The sequence below is a fragment of the Aricia agestis genome, chromosome 10 (assembly GCF_905147365.1).
Source record: "Aricia agestis chromosome 10, ilAriAges1.1, whole genome shotgun sequence".
Lineage (NCBI taxonomy): Eukaryota > Metazoa > Arthropoda > Insecta > Lepidoptera > Lycaenidae > Aricia > Aricia agestis.
In genome coordinates, this window is record NC_056415.1 from 15109682 (window position 1) to 15133949 (window position 24268).

The following is a 24268-nucleotide window of genomic DNA, read 5'->3' on the forward strand; positions in this document are numbered from 1 at the left end:
AAGATACAATTATCATAAGTTTTAAATTATTATAAAAAGTTTTTTGTGAAGTGAAATTACATTAATAATTAGGTATTACATTGAACATAAAAAGCAACCAAGGTCCAAGACTGAAGATCCATCGAAATAACAATATTTTGTTTAAAAGTATGAAAGTCTTCATAATTTAGATTTCGCGCACCGGCCGCGGCATGAGTCATGACTCATGAGCATTGAGCGAGTTGATGCTCCATGAAGTTCATTCATAAATGTGTGCGTATGCCGCTTCGCATGGACTAGTCTACAATGTCAAAAAAAGTGTGGTCATGGTCTTTGAGGACGGAAGTAGACGCTGGTTGTATGTGCCCTCTGTATCTATTAATAACTGCGTGTTACAGAGGGTACACAAGTTTAAATATCTAGGACATAATATGCTGACTTCCGACCTCAAGGACGATGACGACATAGAAAGAGAACGAAGGGCGTTGTCGGTTCGTGCTAATATATTGGTCCGCAGGTTTGCGCGCTGTACGAGGTCGGTCAAGATTACTCTTTTCAGAGCATTTTGCACGACCTTTTACACGTGCAGCATGTGGAACACATACACGCTTAGGGCTTACAACGCTCTTCGTGTCCAGTTTAACAACGCATTCAGAATGCTGTTGGGGCTTCCTCGCTACTGCAGCACTTCGGGGATGTTTGCTGAGGCACGCGTGGATTGTTTCTACGCCACTATGCGCAAACGATGCGCGTCTTTAGTGCGAAGAGTTAGGGGGAGTACCAACATCATTCTTGCTATGATAGCCAGTCGACTCGATTGCCCTTATGTGCGTCACTGCTGTGCCATATCTAACGGTATGGAGCAGATGTGATGCACAATGTAGTCAAAATAGGTATTATTATTTATTAAAACTTATAAAGATAATTTTACTAACATAATTTAAAAGCCTTTACTATAGTTTGTGCGTTTTATGATGATATCCGTGACACATTATCATTGACAATAGTAGGGAAGTTACCTAACAAAAATTAATCGACTGAAATTTCAGTGGTGCCGGCGATTTAAGATGACCGCCCTTTTTTATCGATTTCATATCGATTTAACAGAGTCAATCTCTATTGACATAAGTTCCGTTATGCATATGATATTTTTCAAGTGTTTTCGTAACAATAATTTTATACTCCTATTTCACAGTTAATATTTATAATTTTTATTAATAAGTTAGCACCCATTTAGCATCTTTTCATTTTTATTCATTTACAATTATAGGAAACATTTGTTTTTGTAGATGGAATATAATTTATTACATTTAGATTTTTTTTATTTTCTTGTAAAAATAACCCGTAGCAAGGAACATGAAAACTGTCACCCATATCATCTTAGATCGCACAAACTATAACAAATGAGTCTATGTAACTTGATTTAATAAACTATTTCTATTTCTATAAAACGGACACGGGACAACCCTAGTGAGTGAAGTGTCAATAGTGTCAAGTGACTCATCCAGAAAAAACAACATGGAGGCGCGGTGTTATGACAGCTCGGATACAAGTGATAAAAATAACCTCCAAAATTATATTGAAGAAAACATAAGTTCAAATTTAAACACGGCAATAAATCTTGCACCAGAAGAAATATGCAGGGAAGTCCAGGAGCTCAAAAGTTCAGACAAAAATGAAACAAGGCCAACAGAAAATAATCTGACAAATGATAGATTAAAAACCGAAATCTCAATTTTACAGTAAGTTTTATTAAGTTACTGTACTTACTATATGATTAAAGATATCAGTTGTTTATCCACGGGCAGTTATGAAATATTATGTATCGTTTGTGATCACAGTTTGTGATGAATGAAATCGGTCATTTGTCTATATGATTGCATCTCTTTCCCACTCACGAAAGTCGTGTTCGTGGTCCTTATCCCACTGTTTCATTTTTGGGCATTCTATTTTAGTACATTACCATCATGTTGGAGTTTGAATATCCTAATTTTCTGTTCACATATGACTTAACAATATTCGGTAATGATAAAAAGGTAACTGATATCTTTATCTATAAAGGGAGTAATGTCTGTGTAAAAATGACATTGCTTTATTATCATTATGGTGCTTTGCTAAACACATGAGTATTTGAGCTCCTTAGTAACCTGTTAGTTTTCTATATTTTTTGATATTGCTGATAATATGAGTAATAAGATACAATCCTTACTTCAAGTGATCATTTCACCGTGTAGCTCATTTGTGTATACAGATCTCTCCTATTTTGGACAAGAAATCTAAAAACTTAGTATGATTTTCTCTAGGTCTGTAAAGTGTGTTTGAAAATAAAATAATTAAAAATAAACTTTAATAATTTAAAAAATTGTTGGATGGCCAAAAATGAAGTGTTATTAAGTTGTTAGTAATTTTATGAAACGGCAAATTTAACAGTGACAATTTTTAAAATAAATTTTGTGATAAAATTCATATTTTTAAAAGTTGTGACAGTGACATGAATACTTGGTCTGATATTGTGAATAATTTTGCAGCAACACTAGTAAATTTACACAAGATGTGCCAACAATATCCGTGGAATTGCCAAAATCCCATATGGAGAAAATTAAGAAAAAAGTGGATGATAATAACCCTCGGTACAACTGTGAATATGAAGGATGCGGCCGGACCTACAGCACAATTGGCAATCTGCGAACCCACATGAAGACACATAAAGGTAACCTCCTTTTCTCTGACTAAGCTTAATTTTGTTACTGTCAATTACAAAAAAAAAAAAACAGTATTAGGTGTAGGGGTTATCTATACAATATGTCACATCTAAAGAGTTAAGGGGTCGACGAAGTTTTGTGACATCACATTTTAAATTTTAAAATATGATGTCATACTAGCATAGTATAAGGAGGAGTCTCTACCGTTGTGGAGGTAAGGCGAAATGAAAAAAAAATATTTGGCGGAATATTGCTAAAAATAATAACAAACTAAATTTTAAACTATGGATTTCCGCAAAGTAACACCTGATTCCATTAACTATTTAAAATCGGGGACCCTATTAGTAAGAATACCCTTTGTCTGTCTGTCTGTCTGTCTCCAGGCAACTGTGTATCTCAAGAACCGCTATAGCTAGACTTCTCAATAGTATCTGTTGCCGCTATAACAACAAATACTAAAAACAAAATCAAATTAATATTTAAGGGGGGCCCCCATACAACAAACGTGATTGTATGGCCTTTTTTACTCGGTAACAATAATGGCCACAGGTAGGCACTTTAAATTTTCACAAAGGCCCTGATTATATGTGTACTTTAATAATTATTAATAATAATAATTAAATAAAATTAAAATTTAAGGGCAATCCAATCCAATCCAATACAAAAAAACACAATTTTTGGCCTATTTTTGCTCTATAACGGACAACGGTACGGAACCCTTCGTGTGCGAGTTCAACTCGCACTTGGCCGATTATTTCGAGCTAAAGTCACTTTAGCCACTTGTTACGAAAAAAATTATAAATGCACCCTTTAAATACTGAAGTATCTGATCGATACCGCTTTTATTATTTGTATTACAGGCAAATGTAAAATGCTAACGACTAACAGCATACATAACCCGACCAAATTACGTAGGTCCGAGGCATCGGTCTATGAATTAATTTATCTGATAGCACCTCTATCACTTAACCAACTTAATGAACGATTATATTTTATTATTTACAGGTGAATACAGATTCGTGTGCCCCATGACGACTTGTAACAAGGCGTTTCTGACATCATACAGCCTGAAAATCCACGTTCGAGCCCACACCAAAGCGAAACCCTTCATATGCACGATAGCCAATTGTAACAAAGCATTCAACACGTTGTACAGGTGAGAATTTTTTGACTAGATGAGGCCCGCAACTTCGTTGCGGTAAAGTTTGTTTTGCGATAAGCGCGGAAAGCGTACATTTTTCCGTGATAAAAAGTCCATCCAAACCATCTAGAACATTCTATCAAAATTCCAAGAGGGGCTGAAAAAAATGCAAAAGTTATAAACAAGGTAAAGAAAAAAGAAGGGTTAGGTTTTTTAATATTTCCAAAACTATTTGAGATAATCAAAATTTGAAAGTAGATCCTTAAAGAGCAGGATATTTCCTAAAAAGAGTCCTACCTGTAAATAAACTGTATCAACAATCCTTATAATTTTAATTAAGGACGCTATCACATTTTTTCACAAATATCAGTGATTTTCAGGTACCTTTTTAAAGAATTAGGAGTCACACTGCAAGGATATTTTGGTTTCAAATGAAAGATAATACATATATATTCATCTCCACGTCTATACCATAAAATTTTTATAGCCGCATACAAAATTTTCACAACAAATACGTTTTAACCATCAGAATAATCGCAAAAGATTAAAAAAATGGGGTTTGATTAGGTAATTACAATAGATATGCAAAAAAAATAATTCCATCTTAAATATATTTTTCTGTAATCTTTAACAAAATCCTCGCATTATAATCAAAAGGTATTTTTTTTATTAGTTATCATTTAATCAATGTTTTAAATTTCAATTTAAAGAATGATTTGAATATTTTGAAGCCTATTTATGTTTTATTCTCATTTATAAAGATATAAAGGACTAATTAAAGTCATTTAAGTCAAAAAATCGTGCATATTCTCTATCATAGCTAAATACACTGAACTAAGGAAAATAAATATACAAAAAAATTGTTGCTTATTAATTAGTCCCATATAGCCCATATGAATAGCTAAATATTTTATATAAAAATGAATAACATTTCCATTTATAAGAAAAATAAGAAACGGTCTCAAATTTCTTCATACATTTTATAACGGTAAAAACGCGTAGCTCGGGTTTCGCGTGATTCGCCGCAATCTGCCACGTGAACTAAAAATATATTTTAACTGATTAAATTTTAATATTAGGGAATAAAAAAGTTTTGGGTACCAAGTAGACATACTTATCAATAAACAATAATCTGTCAACAAAACAAAATTATGACAATTAGTTTTTACACAATTTAAATTATTTAAAATTATCACAATTAGTATTTGTTATGCTTTTGTTAATTTGTTAATTGTCACCATTTTTATGTTGAACATAAAAACGCTGATTATTTTAAAAGAATAACACTATAATTTTTTTATTCTTTTGAGCTAATCTTAAATAGGCTCAAATTAAAGATATCCTCGTTGGAAAAATAAATTTTGAAACTCTTGGAATTTTGATAAGTAGAATTTTCTATAATCTAGATGGTATTCCGAATCAAATGAGTCCTAAATCATAATTTTCGATGCTGGAGATCAGGTTTTGAGGAAAATGGCACTTGTTAACCAGAGTATAAATAATATAATAATAATAATATCTATGGACGCTTCATACCACGTCAGTCTGGCCCCGTGCTAAGTACCTGAAGGACTTGTGTTACAGGTACCAGACAACGGAAATATATTTAATACTTTTATACTATACATAAATTTAAGATTTATATTATATCATACACATATTTAATACACATCCAGACCCATTGAAAACTTTTTGTTCCGTCGGCGGGATTCGAATCCGCGACCCCCGGCTTGAGCTGCCACACACTCAACCACTTGAGCCACAGAGGTCGTCAAAATGTATATGTCGCAGCCGACTGGCTTAAATAGCCGTTCAATCAAACAGCTAGCACTTTGACTGAACAACGCCATTCAATCACACGTCTAGCTTTTGTATTGAATAGTTTAGTCGCTCAAAACGTTCAACACTACAGCTGATTCAAAAGCCGCCGTCTAATTGAAGTAGTTCAGCGCGCACCGCTTCGGCGCTAGATGCGTTTTATTTACAATATGGCGGCAACTAGCAGGTGTTTGTTGGTGTTTGTGGTTGATTTTCGGAAAGAAAGTAGTTAATAAAAGTTACAAGTGTTATTAAAGAGACAAAAATTATTGTGGAGGCACATACGAATGAATTAAAATTTCAACAAATATTCGAGGAGAAATTACGGGATTATGAAAGGGATGGACGCAGCCTCCCCCGAAAGGGAGGTTCGGGGGGCATAGCCCCCCGTCAAAACAAAAACAAACACAATCCAGAAAGTCCAAAAGTTGGTTAGGTTAGGTTAGAACTTAGACCACAACACAAAGGGAGCCGAGCGAGTGCAGCGAGCGTGCTGCGGCAGCAGCCGGCGACCGCCGTCTAATAAAAGGGGGGCACGGGGGGTGCAGCCCCCCGCCAAAACAAAAACAAACCAGTTGGCTAAGCGTCGTCTAGCTGTAGTGTTGAACATTGTAGTCAATAAGTCGGCTAAACGACGTATAGCCGTGTGATTGAATGGCATTGTTCAGTCAAAGGGCTAGCTGTTTGATTGAACGGCTATTTAAACCAGTCGGCTGCGACATATACAGTGTACATGATGATTGCTGTAGCCTGGGCTTGTACCACGAAACCGTTTTGAGACACAAACAATCGAACAAGAATGCCGCATCCTTGATCCTACTCTAACAAACGTGAAATGACGTTGTTAGAGCAGGACGCGGCATTCTCGTCCGATTGTTTGAGTCTCAAAACGGTTTCGTAGTAGGCATACTTTATAATAATATTATAATATTTTTGAACGATTGTCCACTGTCCAGTAACCATGTTTGTTTAAGAGTTTGGCTCGCGACTCGAAATTCGTATCTTATTCCGACGTATGCGGTTTTACTAAAGTTGATACGTTATCAAAATGGCAGACGATTTCGTGATAACAGCAATTGTGATTTGAGAGTTATTTTTGTCGTATCCCAAGATATAAAGTTTTATAGCACCTGGCTGTGGGGTCGCTTCACACCAAGACGCGACGCGACGCAGCTTGTAGCAATATTATTATGTATGAAACGCTTTAATTCATATCTTGCCTGCGACATTAGTTTTAAACCTCACTAACATAAATTTTAAACAAACGGGGGCGGGGGGGAGTTAAAAATTATATTAAGTAAAATTAAATATATTCACAGATACATAAGTAATTATGTTGATAGGACAAGAGATTCTCTTTCCAAGCCAGTTCTCTTGGCTCAGTTACTCCCTCTTTCCCCTCGTCTTACTCCCTCGAGCTCTATCTCACACGCAATCGAAACGACATTCTACGCATGAAAATCAGGCCCCAAACTGATTTACTACGCCGCATGACAAATATAGTGGACGTGACCTTGCAAGGCCGTCACAAAAACTATCCAAAACACTTCTATTAATTTCCGATCATTAATCACACTTGTAGAGTTTATTTTCATCATATAAAAGAGAATAGGATAATAAAATATAACGTAAAACAATGTGAAGACACATACCAACGAGTAAAATAATTTTGATGTTTCTTGGTGAAAAACTTACGTGACTGAAAAAGATGACATCACTGGATAAATATTTCTTCTATCTTTTCAATATTTTCAATAGACAGATTGCACATTTCGAAAGAATTGTCGTAGCACTAGAATGTGATATAGCTGAAAATACAGACATTTATAGAATACTCAAGAATACCTGTTGACTGTTACATAATAGTATAAATCCTGATGTTTCACGGTTGCGGTCTGAATTGACCCTTATCACGCATACTGAGGCCCGTATAAATAGTCAGTACTTAAGATGCGACCCGGTCTCAAGACGCGATTCGGCTCTGTGAGTGGTCCAAATTTTGACGCCAACCAATCACAGAGCCGTGTCTTGAGAGTTGAGACCGAGATGCATCTTGAGTACTGACTATTTATACGGGCCTTAATTACTGGGGTGATGAGGTATGACGTCACATTGTTTCAGACTGCGCGCACACCAAAGACTGCACAGCGGCGACACTTTCAACTGCCAGGCGGGAGGATGCACCAAGTATTTCACTACGCTCAGCGACCTCAAGAAACACATTCGCACGCACACACAGGAGAGGCCGTACAGGTACACACATATCTATATATTAATACGTGAGCCAAAAACTTTGATCCTTTTTGACGAAAAATGGGAAAGGTAGGTGAATGAAATTTTGCACAGTTATATTTTATATGGCGAAGGAGTACATCGAGCTAATATATTTTGAAATTATGCTTTTATCATATTTTTTTAACAAATAATAGGTACATTACACACACTACAAGTTGCAACACACACACACTAGGAAAAATGACAGATTTTTGTGTGACAAGCCTATACATACGAATTATACTCTTTTATTTATGGTTGAAGTCTGTTGACAACAAGGTGACAAATTGAAAATGGATTATAGTTTTTTTTATTGAATCTTATATACTATCAGACAATGCTTACACGGCCAGTCTGAGATCAGCTGAGTCCCAGAGACAAGAGTTGAAAAAATATATGATAAAGTCAATATTTTTTTACAAAATAATATAGGTCCTTAGTAGTCCTGATGTCGTTGAAACTAAGGTCGGATTTCGACCATTTGGCGATCTCTAGTTATTATGAAGACTCGTAGTTAATTCAAACAAGTGTATGTCATGTAGAAAAACTTACACAATTCGATCAAGTTAAGTTTGCATCTCGCGATTTTGACTTGAGGATTCTTCTGTAATTGTATAAATCAACAATATCTTTTGTTTTTTTTTCTTACTTGTCAGAGGAAGAATTTGATATTTTATTGAAATTGATCTGAAACTACTGGGGTGCTAGACCGATTTTGATATGACCCAGATGTAGAGAGAACCATGCGGAAGCATACAGTTTTGGGGGCAATGTCGAACCATAAAAAATATGTTTCTTCAGAGTTTTAATAAATATGTTATCTTGTATGTAATAAGTCAACAACTAATATATCTTTACGAACGTAGTAACACCAAATAGCACGCGAATAATTGGTTAAGTAAATATTTTAGGCATATTCTAAACTGTGTTCCGTATGTTCTATTATAATAGTACTAGCTGTTGCCCGCGACTTCGTCCACGTGGACTTCAGTTTATAGCGCGCGATGTCAACAAAATTGGTGTCAAAAGCTTTTATAAAAAAAACCCTGGTATCCCTTAAATCAATACAGCTGTGCAGTGTGCACACCATAAGTATTTCATTTTTTTATATTAAACTTTATATTTTATGCCAAATTTTAAAGCTTATTTAGCCCCCCAATTACACAACTTTACCCATAAACTATTTATCATTGATAGGTTTAAGGTTACGTCACTGCACAGATAAAGTACTGAGTTATTTAATACCGTAGAATAGATATAACAATCGAAAAAAATCGAAGCTTAAATGTAAGATGATACCACCTCTTATAGAAAGACTTTTGAGCAAGCGTCAGTGCGATGTAGAAGACGCACGGCGCCATCTATTATGAATTTTTGGAACTAACTTAATTTGAACAAATTTACGCATTTTTACCCCCTTACAACCCTTTTTTCCAGTAAAAAAGTAGCCTATGTCCTTTCTCAGGCCAAATTTCATTACAATCGGTTCGGTAGTTTTGGCGTTTGGCGTGAAAGCGAGACTGACGGACAGACAGATATACTTTCGCATTTGTAATATTAGTATAGATTATGTGCACACTGCACAGCTGTTTTTGGGTATTTTGATTAATTAAGGGCCGCGCTACACCGGAATGGCAGCGGCGAGGCGAGCACTTTCAGCGCTGCCATTCCGGTTTAGCGGGGCCTTAAGAGGGGTACCAATTTCCAGGGTTTTAAAAAGTTTTTAAATTTGACACAAATTTTGTTGACACCGCGCGCTATAAACTAAAGTCCACGCGGACGAAGTCGCGGGTAACAGCTAGTTATGAATAAAAACAATATAATAATATAATAATAAAGTAGGTATGATTAGTTCTGTTACAATAATGAAGTAAAAAATAAAACGCCATCTGTTGTCATATATTAGAATTAAAATGTTGATTGCATTGATATATTTTCTGGATGGAATATAGGCCAACACGGTACACTCGAACTCCTTTATTTTAGGGCGCCTTCTGTTGTCAACTTGTCACATATATTAGAAATGCAGTAGGAGTTCTATAAGATAAGATAGATTGATTATTATTATACCAAGTGATTATATTATTAAACATAATATTCTAACGTGTTAAAAACTATAAACAAAAACATAATAACTAATAAGTATGATCAGTTCTATGTTACAATGAAGTAAAAAATAAAACGCCATCTGTTGAATCGTATTAGAACTAAAATGTTCATTGCATCGATATATTTCTGGATTTTTTATAATATTATACATAAAATATATTTAAGATTTTTGAAATATTATTTTAATACACATCCAAGACCCAGGAACATTGAAAACTTTTTGTTCCGCCTGCGGGACTCGAACCCAGGACCCCCGGGATGAGCGCTGGCCACGCGCAATGCGAATTCATTTTCATCGATATTTTCATGGAAATAAGATATTTTCCCACATCAAAATGTAGCCTATGTCCTTTCTCAGACTCTAGAATAACTGTGTACAAAATTTCATTACAATCCGTTCAGTAGTTTTGGCTTGAAAGCGAGACAGACATACAGACAGAGATACTTTCGCATTTATAATATTAGTATGGATTATGTTCGTTATAATTAAAATGTCTAGAATGTATTTGGGTTTAAGGAAAGAACTTATACAATAAAATATTGCTCGGTATAAAAAAAGTGTTGAATATGAGCTACCAAAAAAATGAAAAAAAAAAAAAACTTGAGAGGTGTCAAAGGACACCCGGATGGAACGAAGTTATAAAAAAAAGTCATCTATTGACGCCCAGAAATACTTACTAACAACGACACTTTTGTAGAATTGTAATAAAATTTATTTAAACTAATAAAAAAGTGTCGAGGTCAAGTATCGTTCCGTCTAGCCTCCTCTCGCAACGCCGAACGCGCCATAAGGAACTTCGTTCCAAAAAAGCGGAAAATAAAACCTCATCTGATCCGAGTTTTGAACCTTTTTATTGAGCCATCGTCACTTTTCACAATTTTTAATTTAGTTTTTTTTTTCAATTTCTGCAGCATATTTTCATGGTCTGAAAAAACGATGACTTAAAATGGCAAGTAAAATAAAAAAAAGACAGCACCACAGTAAGGCCAGTCAGTACTTAAGATGCGACCCGGTCTCAAGACGCGATTCGGCTCTATGATTGGTCCAAATTTTTACAGCCAACCAATCACATAGCCTGAACCGAGTCTTGAGACCGAGATGCATCTTGAGTACTGACTATTTATACCGGCCTTAGTAACATGTCTACTTAGAACAAATGACCTTAATCTTGAGTGTCGCAGACATGAGTAAAGAATGCTGATGGTAACCAATTCGATGTCGGTTTGTAAAGCCAGCGGCAGCTAGACCTAAGAGGATATTCTTAGAGTTATCCCGAATAAAACAAAATAAAAAGAATTAAAATGAATATCTGGCTGCCACTGGCTTTTACCAGTGCTCTCTTGTACTCAGTAGGAAGAAAAACTCGCTTCATAATCTATGGCCAAGAAAGGCCATCGTATTGGGATTTGGGATATATTCGGTTCATGTCAGATACGAGTCGACAAAACCACACACCCAATGATTATTGACATTTTTATCACAAAAACGTGCTTCGTCACTACCCGTTTGATTATAGCGGGGTTGGAAGTGTCCTATGCTTTTTGCCAAAAATAAAAGTATATCTATACAGGGTGTAACAAAACTATGTGATAATACTTTAGGGTGTGTACGTGTTCCTTGTAGAGAGTTCACTGTGAAAGTTGCAGCGCTGAAAGACAAAAAAAAATCACTTTTGTATGGCGAAACTCGTGACGCTCGGGCCCTTGCCCATACAAAAGTAAAAAAAAGATTAGTCTTTCAGCGATGCTATTAAATAGTTACAATTTCTTCAGCGTTGTTATTTTGTCAATCAACTCTACGCAGGGGACTCACATACACCCTAAACTCTAAAGCAGAATTTTTACCCAAAGTGTGGGTCGCGGGTAGATTTTGGGTGGGCCTTGAAACTATAGGACGATTGCCGTAGGTACTCGTTCGATTGTAATTTTACGGGTATCATTTAAGCTATCACCAATTTAATTAGTTTTGCGTTTCTTAAATAATAGGGTTTGTCCTCAAAATAGTAGATCTGTCACCAAAATGTAGTCACCAAACAATGCAAAATCAGTTCCACAATAAATCACCTAAAATCCTGAGATATAAGGTCTAGTACCAAATAAATGTTTTTGTATGTATTATAATAGGTGTGTCCTAATAAGTATTTAAGCAAACCAATTTAAAGAGATCACCAATAAATCATATTATGTTACTAGAAAATTGCATTAAGTTCAAATAAAAAATTAGGGTTGTCATCATCGTTTCAACCAAAAGATTCTGCTACTTAACTAGACTCCCAAGGTTCTAAATTTCCACTGGTAGTATAAATTATATTTAAATAAAATTTTTAGCAGAGTAGTAAATAAAACAATTAAAGTCAAAATAATCAATATTTATTGTTTAAAATAATTACCACTGAACAATCAGCGCTGGTTTAAAATAGCTGGCTTATGGCTAGCAGAATAGTAGATAAAACACTTAATTAAAGTTAAAATAATAAAAAAAAATCGAACCTAGTTACCTACTACCCATCGTTGAGGCCGGATTGGTAAATTTTTAAAGCGCGCCAATTTGTCTCCGCCCCTTTGATCATTTTTTCATTAAAATTATAAATTGATGTATTAAATTGGTAACGAATACTATTAATTTAATATCTGAACGAAATAAAATGTTACTACTGTATTGGTGACAAAATATCAAATAAAAAGGAGTCGCAGTCAGGGATCGATAATCGATTTATTTGGTGACAGATCTACCATTCTGAGCACAGAGCTATTATTTAAGTAACAAAACTGTTATTATAAGAACGAAGTTTATATTTATGTAATGCAATATAATTTTATTGGTTATCGATCTCTTATTTTACACATATTATATTAACATTAATTTGATAATTCATACCTGGGAACAATTTTTGTTTATCTGAGAACGAAAATATTTCGTGGCGATAGATCTATTTATTAGGTGATACAACTTGATGACAAATATAAATTTTGGTGATAGAAAATATAGTTCCCTAATTTTACTCGTTCGTTCGTCGTTGTGGGTGCGTGCGGGACGGGTCACGGGGGCGCGGCATTCGAACGCAAACGGAATTGTAAGTAAGTAAGGCTGACGATGATGATATAGTGGTGAACTACGATAAGAATTAACGGGTAAATGCTGCGGCAGCAACATATACCGCTGCTTTTTTGTCTTCATGACACAAACTGTACTGTTTTAAACTTTCTTGTAGATGGGTCGCGGTCTCGACAAGTTTGGGAAACACTGCTCTTAAATATTATCGCTTTTGTTTGTTACACCATAGGATTAAAACATTAGTACAGTACCCTAACATCAGTTTATATATTATTTTAACTGTTATAAAGTTAGTTTGAAATAGTGATGTATTATGTACCTATTATTATTTACTTCATCAGCTATCAGCGTCTTTTGGACAAAAATAACCATGCGTAGACTTGTCCGTCTTATCTGCGTCTCATGTTATGATGTTATTTGTGTCTTATCAACTTATGTAATGTTTTTTGTGCTGTGTAACGTTACGTGTACACTTTTATCTTAGCGTAGGGTCATACCGAGACTAGACACGACGCTGCAAAATTGCCAAATTATCGTTTCAAAAATCTCTACTTATAAGATTTACTTTGCGCTTCGCAGCCCGTTACAGTTCGAAATTCAAACTCTGGATTCTTTAATCGAAACGACAAAGAAGTAGCTTTGATGTTATTTATACTTACATCTATACATCTATACATATAAATAAAATTGGAGTGTCTGTTTGTAATATTGAAAGAACCGTTTTTTACTAAATGCATATTAATGTATACAGACACCAAAATACATCTATACATATAAATAAAATTGGAGTGTCTGTTTGTAATATTGAAAGAACCGTTTTTTACTAAATGCATATTAATGTATACAGACACCAAAATACATCTATACATATAAATAAAATTGGAGTGTCTGTTTGTAATATTGAAAGAACCGTTTTTTACTAAATGCATATTAATGTATACAGACACCAAAACAACATTTTTTACAATTTTTGTCTGAATGTCTGTCTGTCCGTCTGTTTGTTCCGGCTAATCTCTGAAACGGCTGGAGCGATTCTGTCGGGACTTTTTTAGGCACATAGCTGATGTAGTAAGGAATAACTTAGGCTACTTTTTAACCGACTTCCGAAAAGGAGGAGGATATATTTCACTTTTTTATTAAGAAACCTTAAGAAGGCGATTTTTTTCCTCTTTTTTTATTATCTTTGTTATTGATCACATTTTGCTGACGCGGACGAAGTCGCGGGCAACAGCTAGTCTTATATATAAAATTCTCGTGTCACAATGTTCGTTCCCGTACTCCTCCGAAACGGCTTGACCGATTCTCATGAAATTTTGTGAGCATATTGAGTAGGTCTGAGAATCGGCCAACATCTATTTTTCATACCCCTAAGTAATAAGGGTTGTTCACATTATTAAAAATTATCTATATGGCAAAACAACGCCGTCGCGTCGGCCGGGTCAGCTAGTGAAGATATAAATTACTAATTTAAAAGATACGATCACACTATTTAAAAGATACGATCGTGCTACGTCGCTTTTTAAATAAATAATCGAACCAAAAACTAATACATAATGTGTGACATAGTAGATAACAAAATTTTAATGACTTGTAGTATGAAGGAATATAATTATGTTTGTATGTCGTCTGATGAAGACACGGCAAGACTAGTTTATTTTAGTTATTTTCACAGTAGAATGTCTTATGGTATCCTTTTATGGGGAAACGCTGCCGACATCAATACAATTTTTGTGCTGCAGAAGCGAGCTATACGCTCAATTTATAAAATGTCAGCTTTTGAATCTCTGAGAGAAAAGTTTAAAGAAATTGGTATTCTAACTGTTGCTTCTCAATACATTTTGGATAATGTATTGTATGTTAGAAAGAATTTAAATAAATTTAAAACTAAAAGTGATAGTCACGGTAGAAACACTAGAAATAGGCACAAGCTGGAAATACCAGTGATCAGACTTAGCAAAATAAGTAAATCTTTTAAAGGTCAATGTGTACGCCTTTACAATAAAATCCCTGAAAACGTTCAAAATCTATCAATTAATAAATTTAAAAAAGTAATTAAAGAACGTCTGTGTGCCAAAGCCTACTATACGGTCAACGATTTCCTAAACGATAGCACATCTTGGGAGTAGGATGGCTGTTTGCAAGGCTGCTTCTACATTTATTATATGTGACTTACAATTGTGTATTCATATTGTATAGATTAAGTTATTTACATTGTAAATTTTATTTTTTTAAAAGACATATTTTCCACTTTTTTACTAAAAAGTGGCCCCGTGGGAGTTTCTTACGCCGGTTCTTCTCGCCGGGTTAGTTCCCGAACCGATGGTAGGCAACATGTAGTTCAACGTTCTGAAAATATTTGATTCAAATTTATTCAGAAATAAAACAATTTTCATTTATTTTATTTATTTTTGGTATTTATAACCAAACATACATTCCTTCACTTATTTGGTCCTAAAATACTGGTGGCAGTTCATTCCTGAGTTTTACAGTGCATGGCAGGATGTTACGCAAAAATGCACGGTGGAAGACTGCAACTCACCAAGGTGATGAGGATTGATGATGGTATGCTTTTCGCGTGGAATGATGACGAAAGCTTGCAGGATGTACGATTCCGAACAATAATAATAAAACCTTCCCAGTTCTCCGCTACTTTTATAACTCACAATAATAATAATTATTATGTTTCCACTTGTACTGGTGGAAGAATGACGCTTCTGTTCGAGCACAACATCAACACAACATCACGAAATCCGTCTGTACGGCTACCCTGGGACTAAAGAGCTCTGGCATTATAATTCTATAACACCAATAGTGAGTGTGAATGGATATATTTACATACTAGTTAATCACCTTATACCTATAACAAATATCTTCGTGCTAGCTATAGCGCGATGTAGCCGCCAAGCAGCGGCATCTGTTATCAAAATAAAGAAAGTAAACTTAATATAATAAAATTAGCGGCATAGATTGAAATGCAACCTAGTTGCCTAGTGAATAAAGTTGTATTTCATTAAAATTTACTCATTTAACGTAGTGACTTAGAGCAAAATGATATCTGTTACCGTGTTAATAAAGTTTAATTTTACTTAAATGTTTGTCAGCGTGGCGCGGCTTGTGATATAACGCGCCGTGAGAAGGGGTGGCTCGTGCTCGCTCGTAATAGCTGGCTCGGCGCGGCGCGGCTTGTGATATAACGCGCCGTGAGAAGGGGTGGCTCGTGCTCGCCTGTGGCTCGTGCTCGCTCGTAATAGCTGGCTCGGCGCGGCGCGGCTTGTGATATCACACGCCGTGAGAAGCCAGCCTATTGATTAGCGTCTCGTTGCTATTGTCATAATATTTTGTGTGCGAAAAGGAACCAAATTCAAAACGGATGAAGTATGGGAGTTACGTTTCCTTAGTTTTTATTATTCGTAGTCATTATTTGATGACTTTATTGATATATTATAATGATTAATCCTTTGATAATTGTTGTCAATGATATGTATAAAAAACCCATCCCTTATCGCCTGCGATAAGTGCGTATGTACTCTATTAGTATTTAGTACTAAGCAAGTAAACATGCTTAATATTGCTTATTCTTGTTTTTATAAAAAAAAAGCATTTAGGCAACTCATCATGTATATTAATACGCGAGCGAAAAACTATGTATTCCTTTCGACGAAAAGTGCTAATGAAATTTTGCACATTATAGTTTACTAGCTGTTGCCCGCGACTTCGTCCGCGTGGACTTTAGTTTATAGCTGTTGTTCCCGTACATTGATTGAGTCGTTTACGCGCAAATCAGAAAAGTATATTGTGTGGGAACCACACATTTTTCCGGGACAAAAAACATTCCTTGTCCCAGACTCAAATTAGTATCTCCAATCTCCATGCCAAATTTCATCAAAATAGATTAAGTAAATAGTTTAGGCGAGAATCATAAATAGCCTAAGAAAATTAAGCCGAAAATGGACGATCAGCGGAAATAATTCGTGTAGTTTTGAAAATCGCTACAGTTATTCCTTGAGATATCCAGATAAACATATCGAAAATCCCCAAGGGTGGGGGGTGAGCTAAAGGTGTAGGGGGGGGTCAAAGGACCCTTTTTTTAGATTTTAGCTCATAAGTCTAAAACCTGCACAAATAGCGTAACGGTTACTTCTAGGAAAACATTCTACATAAAATTTCCTTTAAATTTGATCCTATAATTTTTTTTGTATGGTCGATACTTTAGAAGTTACAGAGTGTTCAACTTTATATAGGTATAAAAAATGAGACGGTTTTATAAATAAAATAAAATTGGTATGTTTTCAAAATGTATTCAAAACTAGAAAATAATAATTAGACAGTCTTAATTAAATCAATAATTTTCTTCTACTACATCATCATCATCTTCACCTTCTATATCTACCAAATCTACAGGTACGCCATTTGTACACGAACCCAAGCAGCCGTTGCATACTAGACTGCACGTGATACCAGCTTTTCGGCATCCACAATTACCAGTGCAATCACTTTTGCAGCGACAAAATATTGACTTCAGCACGGTGTCAGGAGCTGGAGGATCATGAGTGGTAACAGGCTCGAGGTTTCCATCAGCTCCTCGCTTCCATCCCCACATTTCAGGAGGCAGTGCGTTACCTAACCACTCTTGTACTTGGTGGAACACTCGGAATGAGTGAAATTTTGCTGATCCTTTTGTAGGTGGGAGAGAGGAAAGATCTGGTTTGGATTTGGTGCTGGATTTGACAAAAACTGAGTATCGATGTCTGTTAAGATCAAGCTGATCAGTGGCTGCACGATACATCGTCAAAAACATCCTTTCTCCTGACTCTGCTATTTCTTCAGATGTTGATGTTGGATTGTAGAAGATGGCGGCAATATCCTTGATTTTTGGTTTTTGATCAAATAGCTTAACAACTGACACTTTGGCTTTCCTGTAAATAGCTGAAGTTGTGTCGCGCCAGGTAAGAAAGGAAAGAGAAGCATTTGCACTGCTTACGTATAGGGTCGTCCCTATCGCTCGTAGCTCTTCGATATTAGGCACACATACAAAACGTGTGGAAAGAGTGACTAGCATGGAATTAGTAAGAACTTCGTACAGCTGGAAGGCTTACTGTGCATTAAGCATGCGACGAGCGAGAGGTCATTAATCTTGGTCTGTCCCTTTCAAACTAGTGTAACCATGCTTCTTGCCTATGTGTAAATCTTAAGACATTTTAAAAGAAAATCGCACAACTGAGAAGCTCAGTTTAATAACAATTATTGAAATTAAATAATATTAAACTGAAGCAGGAAAGCGCAGTATTAAAACATGTCGTTTATATAATATTTATGCCTTATTTTATCGTTTTCTACGAAAAATGCTTTTTTCAATTTACTACCAATGTATTATCGTATATTTTACATGGCAATTGTGCGAAAGGGACAAACCAAGAAAATCGATTTCTCGCTCGTGCTCGCTACTATAAGGAGATATTAGTTAATAAAAATAATACTTTAGCACATGGAAGTAAGGTTCATTTTAATATTTCAAAATGATGAAGTAAGCCTTCCAGCTGTATAGTACTTCCTAATTCCATGGTGACTAGTCTAACGTTTTGTAATAATAGCAGCTAGGACAAATAATAATTATCTGTGAATAGCAGGTATTTGAATCAGAATAAGTTGTTTTCTTAGTCTCGGACGTTCGATGCGTGTTATTTTCGAGATTCGCACTTTTGAGGAATTTGACCCCCCCTGTAGTTCCTAAAGTATCGACCGTACAAAAAAATTTATAGGACATAATTTAGAGGAAATTTTATGTAGAAAATTTTCCTAGAAGTAACCGTAATGCTATTTGTGCAGGTTTTTTACTTATGAGCAAAAACCTAAAAAAAGGGTCCTTTGACCCCCCCCTACACTCTTAGCTCACCCCCCACCCTTGAGGACTTTTGACATGTTCATCTGGATATCACAAGGAATAACTGTAGCGATTTTCAAAACTACACGAAATATTTCCGCTGATTTTATTAATTTGATCGTACTAAAAAGTTTATTGTGTGGGAACCGTATATTTTCCGGGATAAAAAGTATCCCTTGTCCTTTCCCGAGACTGAAAGTATTGCCAAAAAGTATAATTGCCATACCAAATTTCATCAAAATAGATTGAATAGTTTAGGCGATAACCATAAAAGTTTATTGTGCAGGAACCGTACATTTTCCAGGACAAAATTAGTATTCCCTGTCCTTTCCCGAGACTCAAAGTATCTCCGTACCAAATTCCATCAAAATAGATTGAATAGTTTACGCGCAAATCATAAAAGTATATTGTGCAGTAACCGTACATTTTTCCGGGACAAAATGTATCCTATGTTCTTTTTTGGGAATCAAAGTATCTTTATACCAAATTTCAGCAAAATGGGTCCAGCCATTTACGCGTGATGTCGTGACCACGCAAAATATAACGTTCCGCGCAGCTTCGCCCGCGTAAATTAGATATTTCACAGACAAATTAGTCCACAAAAAATAGCCTATAATCCTTCACGTGGTCTACTTCTTATCTGTGCCAAATAACAGAAAAATTTCTCCAGTAGTTCGTGAGATAAGCCCTTTCAAATAATTTCCCCCGTTTTTTTCCACATTTTCCTCTATTTCTTCGTTTTTATTAGTCTTAGCGTAATAGAATATAACCTATAGCCTTCCTCAATAAATGCACTATCTAAACCTGAAATAATTTTTCAAATCGGACCGGTAGTTTCTGAGATTAGCGCTTTCAAATATGCCCTTCCAAATAATTTCCCCCCGTTTTCCACATTTTCCTCTATTTCTTTGCTCCTATTAGTCTCAGCGTGATAAAATATAGCATATAGCCTTCCTCGATAAATGGGCTAGCTAACACTGAAATAATTTTTCAAATCGGACCAGTAGTTCCTGAGATTAGCGCGTTCAAACAAACAAACAAAAAAACAAACTAACGAACTCTTCCGCTTTATAATATTAGTATAGTAATAATATCTATAGACATAATAATATCTATAGACGCTTCACACCACGTCAGTCTGGCCCCGTGCTAAGCACCTAAAGGACTTGTGTTACAGGTACCAGACAACGGAAATATATTTAATACTTTTTATACTATACATATATTTAAGATTTTTATTATATCATACACATATTTAATACACATCCAGACCCGAGAACATTGAAAACTTTTTGTTCCGTCGGCGGGATTCGAACCCGCGACCTCCGGCTTGAGCTACCGACGCGCTCACCACTGAGCCACAGAGGTCGTCAAAGTAATGGTGAAGGAGTGCATCAAGCTAATATTATTTCGCATCGAGTGAAAAATAACAGTTAGCACCGCGGTGCGAAACAGCGCGGACGTGATTTTTATCATGATCGCAGATTATTCCTACGTACGATAATATTAGCAATCGTATTTTTTAGCAAGTACGATTAATTTAATTATTGCTAATGGGCATTTAACAATTAATTATAATTGCTAATGCTATTTTTACCAACACTACTTCCCGGTGACTCGTAACTTACAGGTGTCTAACAAACTATTTATTTCCAGATGTCTAATAGACGGGTGTGGGAAGTCTTTCACCGCGTCCCACCACCTCAAAGCCCACTCCCGCACTCACTCAACGTCCCGGCCCTACGTGTGCGATGCCCCATCGTGCGGGAGACTCTTCACCATGCTCACCAGTCTGAGGGCGCATATGAAGAAGCACCAAGTAAGTTTGATACTGCTTCAAAGCAAAATAACAATAGGGGATATAAGGGCTCCCACACAAAAATTTCGCATCGCATCGTAATGACATTTTTATTATGAATTTTGTCGCAGATATATGCGATGCGAATTCGCAGTTATATGTGGGAGCCCTTAAAGCTGATCCCACATTTGTTTCACTGCAATTAAAAAATGCTGAGTTGGCTGGCAACTGGCAATGCCAGTAGAACAAGTTTTGACCAGTGGCCTTAGTTATGCTAGATAATAATTTGTAGCGGGTAGTTGTAGAAATGTAGGTAGATAAAAATAGTCACTCATTTATAGGACGAAGAAACAAGAATCCTTGTCGAGGAACTCGAAGACTAGCAAGCTTTTTATAAGCGACTCAACGACGTAAACTTTTGCTTGATCAACGATTCCTCAAAATTATTATAAATTAAAATAATTACGAATTTTAGATATACCATAAATAGTACGGTGATAAAAATAATAAATAGTGTAATGGCTTAGGCTTACCTTATCTTATCTCTGCTATATTACGTTTATGAAAATCACAAATTTAAGATACATTTTTATTTCAGCTCGAATCGGAAGAATGTACGTCCACGTCGGAAGTCACTACCGCGCCAAACGATGTCCCAAATTCCGAACTCATGAATTGGGACAGCCTCTTAGAGTCCTTCGGCAGAATAACGACAGAATCTAATTCTGAAAGCAGCCTAGAACACATTACCAACGTCATCAAACCCCTACCTCCTACGAACATAGATATAACGGAATTGCTTTTCGATAACGCGACTAATGCAAATAACACCGAAAATATACCTGTAGATTATGACATAACTAACCTAGACGATCTACCGCAGTTCGGATCTTCCAAGATAAACCCTCCAACGAATCCGTGGGTCGATGTTAGCAATCTGCAGCCTATTCAGCCGGTCCAGGCTTCCGACAAAATTGGGGTTAAATCCAGGGCTATGCAGCTGGCTCTAGCCAATGAGGTGGAGGTGCAAGCTCCTTGGGTGGACGTCACAGCCCTGGCGTCATCGATACAAGAAACTCCAGTCAGCATCGAAGACAAGTCCCCTGAAAGTATATTCACCCTAGCCACCTTCGTTCCGACGCACATGCAGAGCTACATAGATCTCAACACTGCTCCCACCGCTAACCTGGTCTCCTCCACCACCTTCAATTTGGACACGCCAAACATAATCGACGTTAGCGACAAAGTCTTCAACGATAGCCAGTTGGTGACCAACTTGGATATGAGGGAGGCTAGCACGTTCCAAGTGAACGATAAGGTTGCCGAAGATAGATGTCTCAACACTCCCTCGCCTCTACACGTGCAGCAGAAGATCGAAATCAATCCAGCCAACTCTGTTCTCTTCAATACGGATCTAGATCTCGAGGAAACGCTGCTGTTTAACAACGAACCACCTTCCGATATGTACGTGGTGAAAACAGAGAACATCTTCGGAAAGCGGATGGGCAGGAATCCTCTAGAGCAGCTCACAGCCGATGTAGGCATTTGTTCCTGCGTGGAATGCAAGTGCGAAGCCGACGATGGGGAGTGCAGGGATTGCGACGACCACAAGAAGCCCGGGACCCCCTGCAAGGAGGACAAGTGCTCCTGTGTGGATTGCAAATGCGACCACGCGCAAATGAAGTGCGCAATCGGCTGCGGTAAAGCCACGGACAACAATCACAACACCTTCATCGACTACCACAGAAGGCATAACGAAACCCATCTCGAAGAATTTGGGGTGTATACCCACAATACGGATGATACTCTAGTCGGGATGATGAACAACATGAAGTGTTGTTGTTCCAGCGACGCCGGTTGCTCGAACGGTGGCTGCACAAAAGATAGCAGTGGGAGTGCCAACAAATCCTGCTGTGTTACAGTTTGCCTGAAAAACCTGGACTCGTTGAGACAATACTTCGAACGAGACGTGATGGTGGCTCTCAAAACTCAAAACCTTACTAACTGACGCGCTTGACTGCATTTAACTTTGTACAAAGCCTAGTTCCTAGAGTAGTTAGTAGGCAAAGGGTGATAAAAAGTGCCTTATAAAATTAGAATAGTGTCATACGGGCACGGATTTGTGTCATCGGAGAAATGACTCGTAGTCATAATATGGCGGACTCACGATATTCGGTTAAGTAATGTCAAGTCAATGTTAGTCGTGACTCGTGATCATAAAGTTAATATACCTAGCGGAATAGAGCAACAATCTCGAGCTGTCAAACGAAACCGAAATTGGTTTACATCTGTGTGAAAAATATGTGTACGTATACACTTACACAAGCATGACTGAACATGATTTCTATGAGATTAAATTGTCATCGAGCGGCACGTGCCGACTGGACGTCAAAAAAAAAGAGTTCTGCTGTCGTGTATCACACGTCTCTTTTTACCACGCAGTGTTACTGATAGTGACATCTCGCTTGCTCAGGCCTTTGTTTCTCTATTCCGCTAGGTATATTAACTTTATGGCCGTGATTCGTTAGCTGGGCTTGACATAGCTCGACTAAATTACGTAGGCCGGCCATCAACATATTAATACAATGAGATTTTAACGTAAGCAATATTTTTGTGATATAGAAAAGGAATTAATTATATTTATCAGAATTTTTTACAATGTTTTATATCAATTTGTGATACTATACCAAGGTCTATCGTGCAATAACTTAGTAGTGTACTTAACTTATATATTTTTACAATCGAATTGTATTTATTGTGCCATTAATGTCACGATTCGGTGCTACTGTTAAACTGTGTCTTACGTATTTTAATATTAATAGCTTTGTACAAAATGTTGAATTTTATGAAATTTTAATTAGATTTAAGCACTCAATTAATGCTACTTCTTCTAGTCGATGTAACAAATAAAAGCTTTTTTGAAAATAATGGCTTTTTATTCTATGAGATATCTTACATATTTTATTTACCTTTAGTGGCTCTATATTTTGCTGAAAACCAAACTAAAATCTCCTGAGTTGTTTAAAGATCAGTTACTGAAACTTAATGTTAAGGGCCTTTTTCACCACTTCCTGATAAGGCTATCCACCAATTAACTTGAAATATCAAGTATGGAGAATCTGTCAAAAAAGTTGTGAATAGGCACTTTATCAGAAAGTGGTGAAACAGGCCGTAAGTTAAGTACAGTGGAGGATCAAGTCAACGCAACGTAGGTTTATTTTTTACCGACTTCCAAAAAGGAGGAGGTTTTTCTACATGGCCAATGGGCAATGACCATGGCCCATGCATAACTTGACAGTAAGTAGCCAAACTATAATTCCTTGTACAATTTAATAAAGGTGATTGATTATACTTTCAGAGCAATAAGTTGCTGAAAATGAAAAGTGGTAAGAAAAACATTCATCATCATCATATCAGCCTATAGTCGTACACTGCTGGACATAGGCCTCTCTCCAGAAAATCATTACCCAGCATAAATAGAGAAAAACAAGACCAAAGAAATAGTTGCTAT

The 24268-nt window shown here is 36.3% G+C and overlaps 1 protein-coding gene across 3 annotated transcripts; it reads left to right on the forward strand.

The window, feature by feature from the left end:
- The first annotated feature begins 1497 nt into the window (after nucleotides 1–1497).
- LOC121731039 (zinc finger protein ZXDC-like) lies at nucleotides 1498–22984 on the forward strand. Of its 3 annotated transcripts, none has more exons than XM_042120356.1 (6): nucleotides 1498–1721; nucleotides 2508–2689; nucleotides 3687–3837; nucleotides 7762–7893; nucleotides 20616–20778; nucleotides 21356–22984. In XM_042120356.1, exons 1-6 carry the CDS (start codon nucleotides 1498–1500, stop codon nucleotides 22763–22765), a joined length of 2262 nt encoding a protein of 753 aa, XP_041976290.1. In that variant the 3' UTR covers nucleotides 22766–22984. The 3 variants fall into 3 exon arrangements, with proteins under 3 accessions (XP_041976290.1, XP_041976292.1, XP_041976291.1); XM_042120358.1 differs by lacking the exon at nucleotides 1498–1721 and adding an exon at nucleotides 1917–2015; XM_042120357.1 differs by lacking the exon at nucleotides 1498–1721 and adding an exon at nucleotides 2090–2282.
- The last annotated feature ends 1284 nt before the right edge of the window (nucleotides 22985–24268 follow it).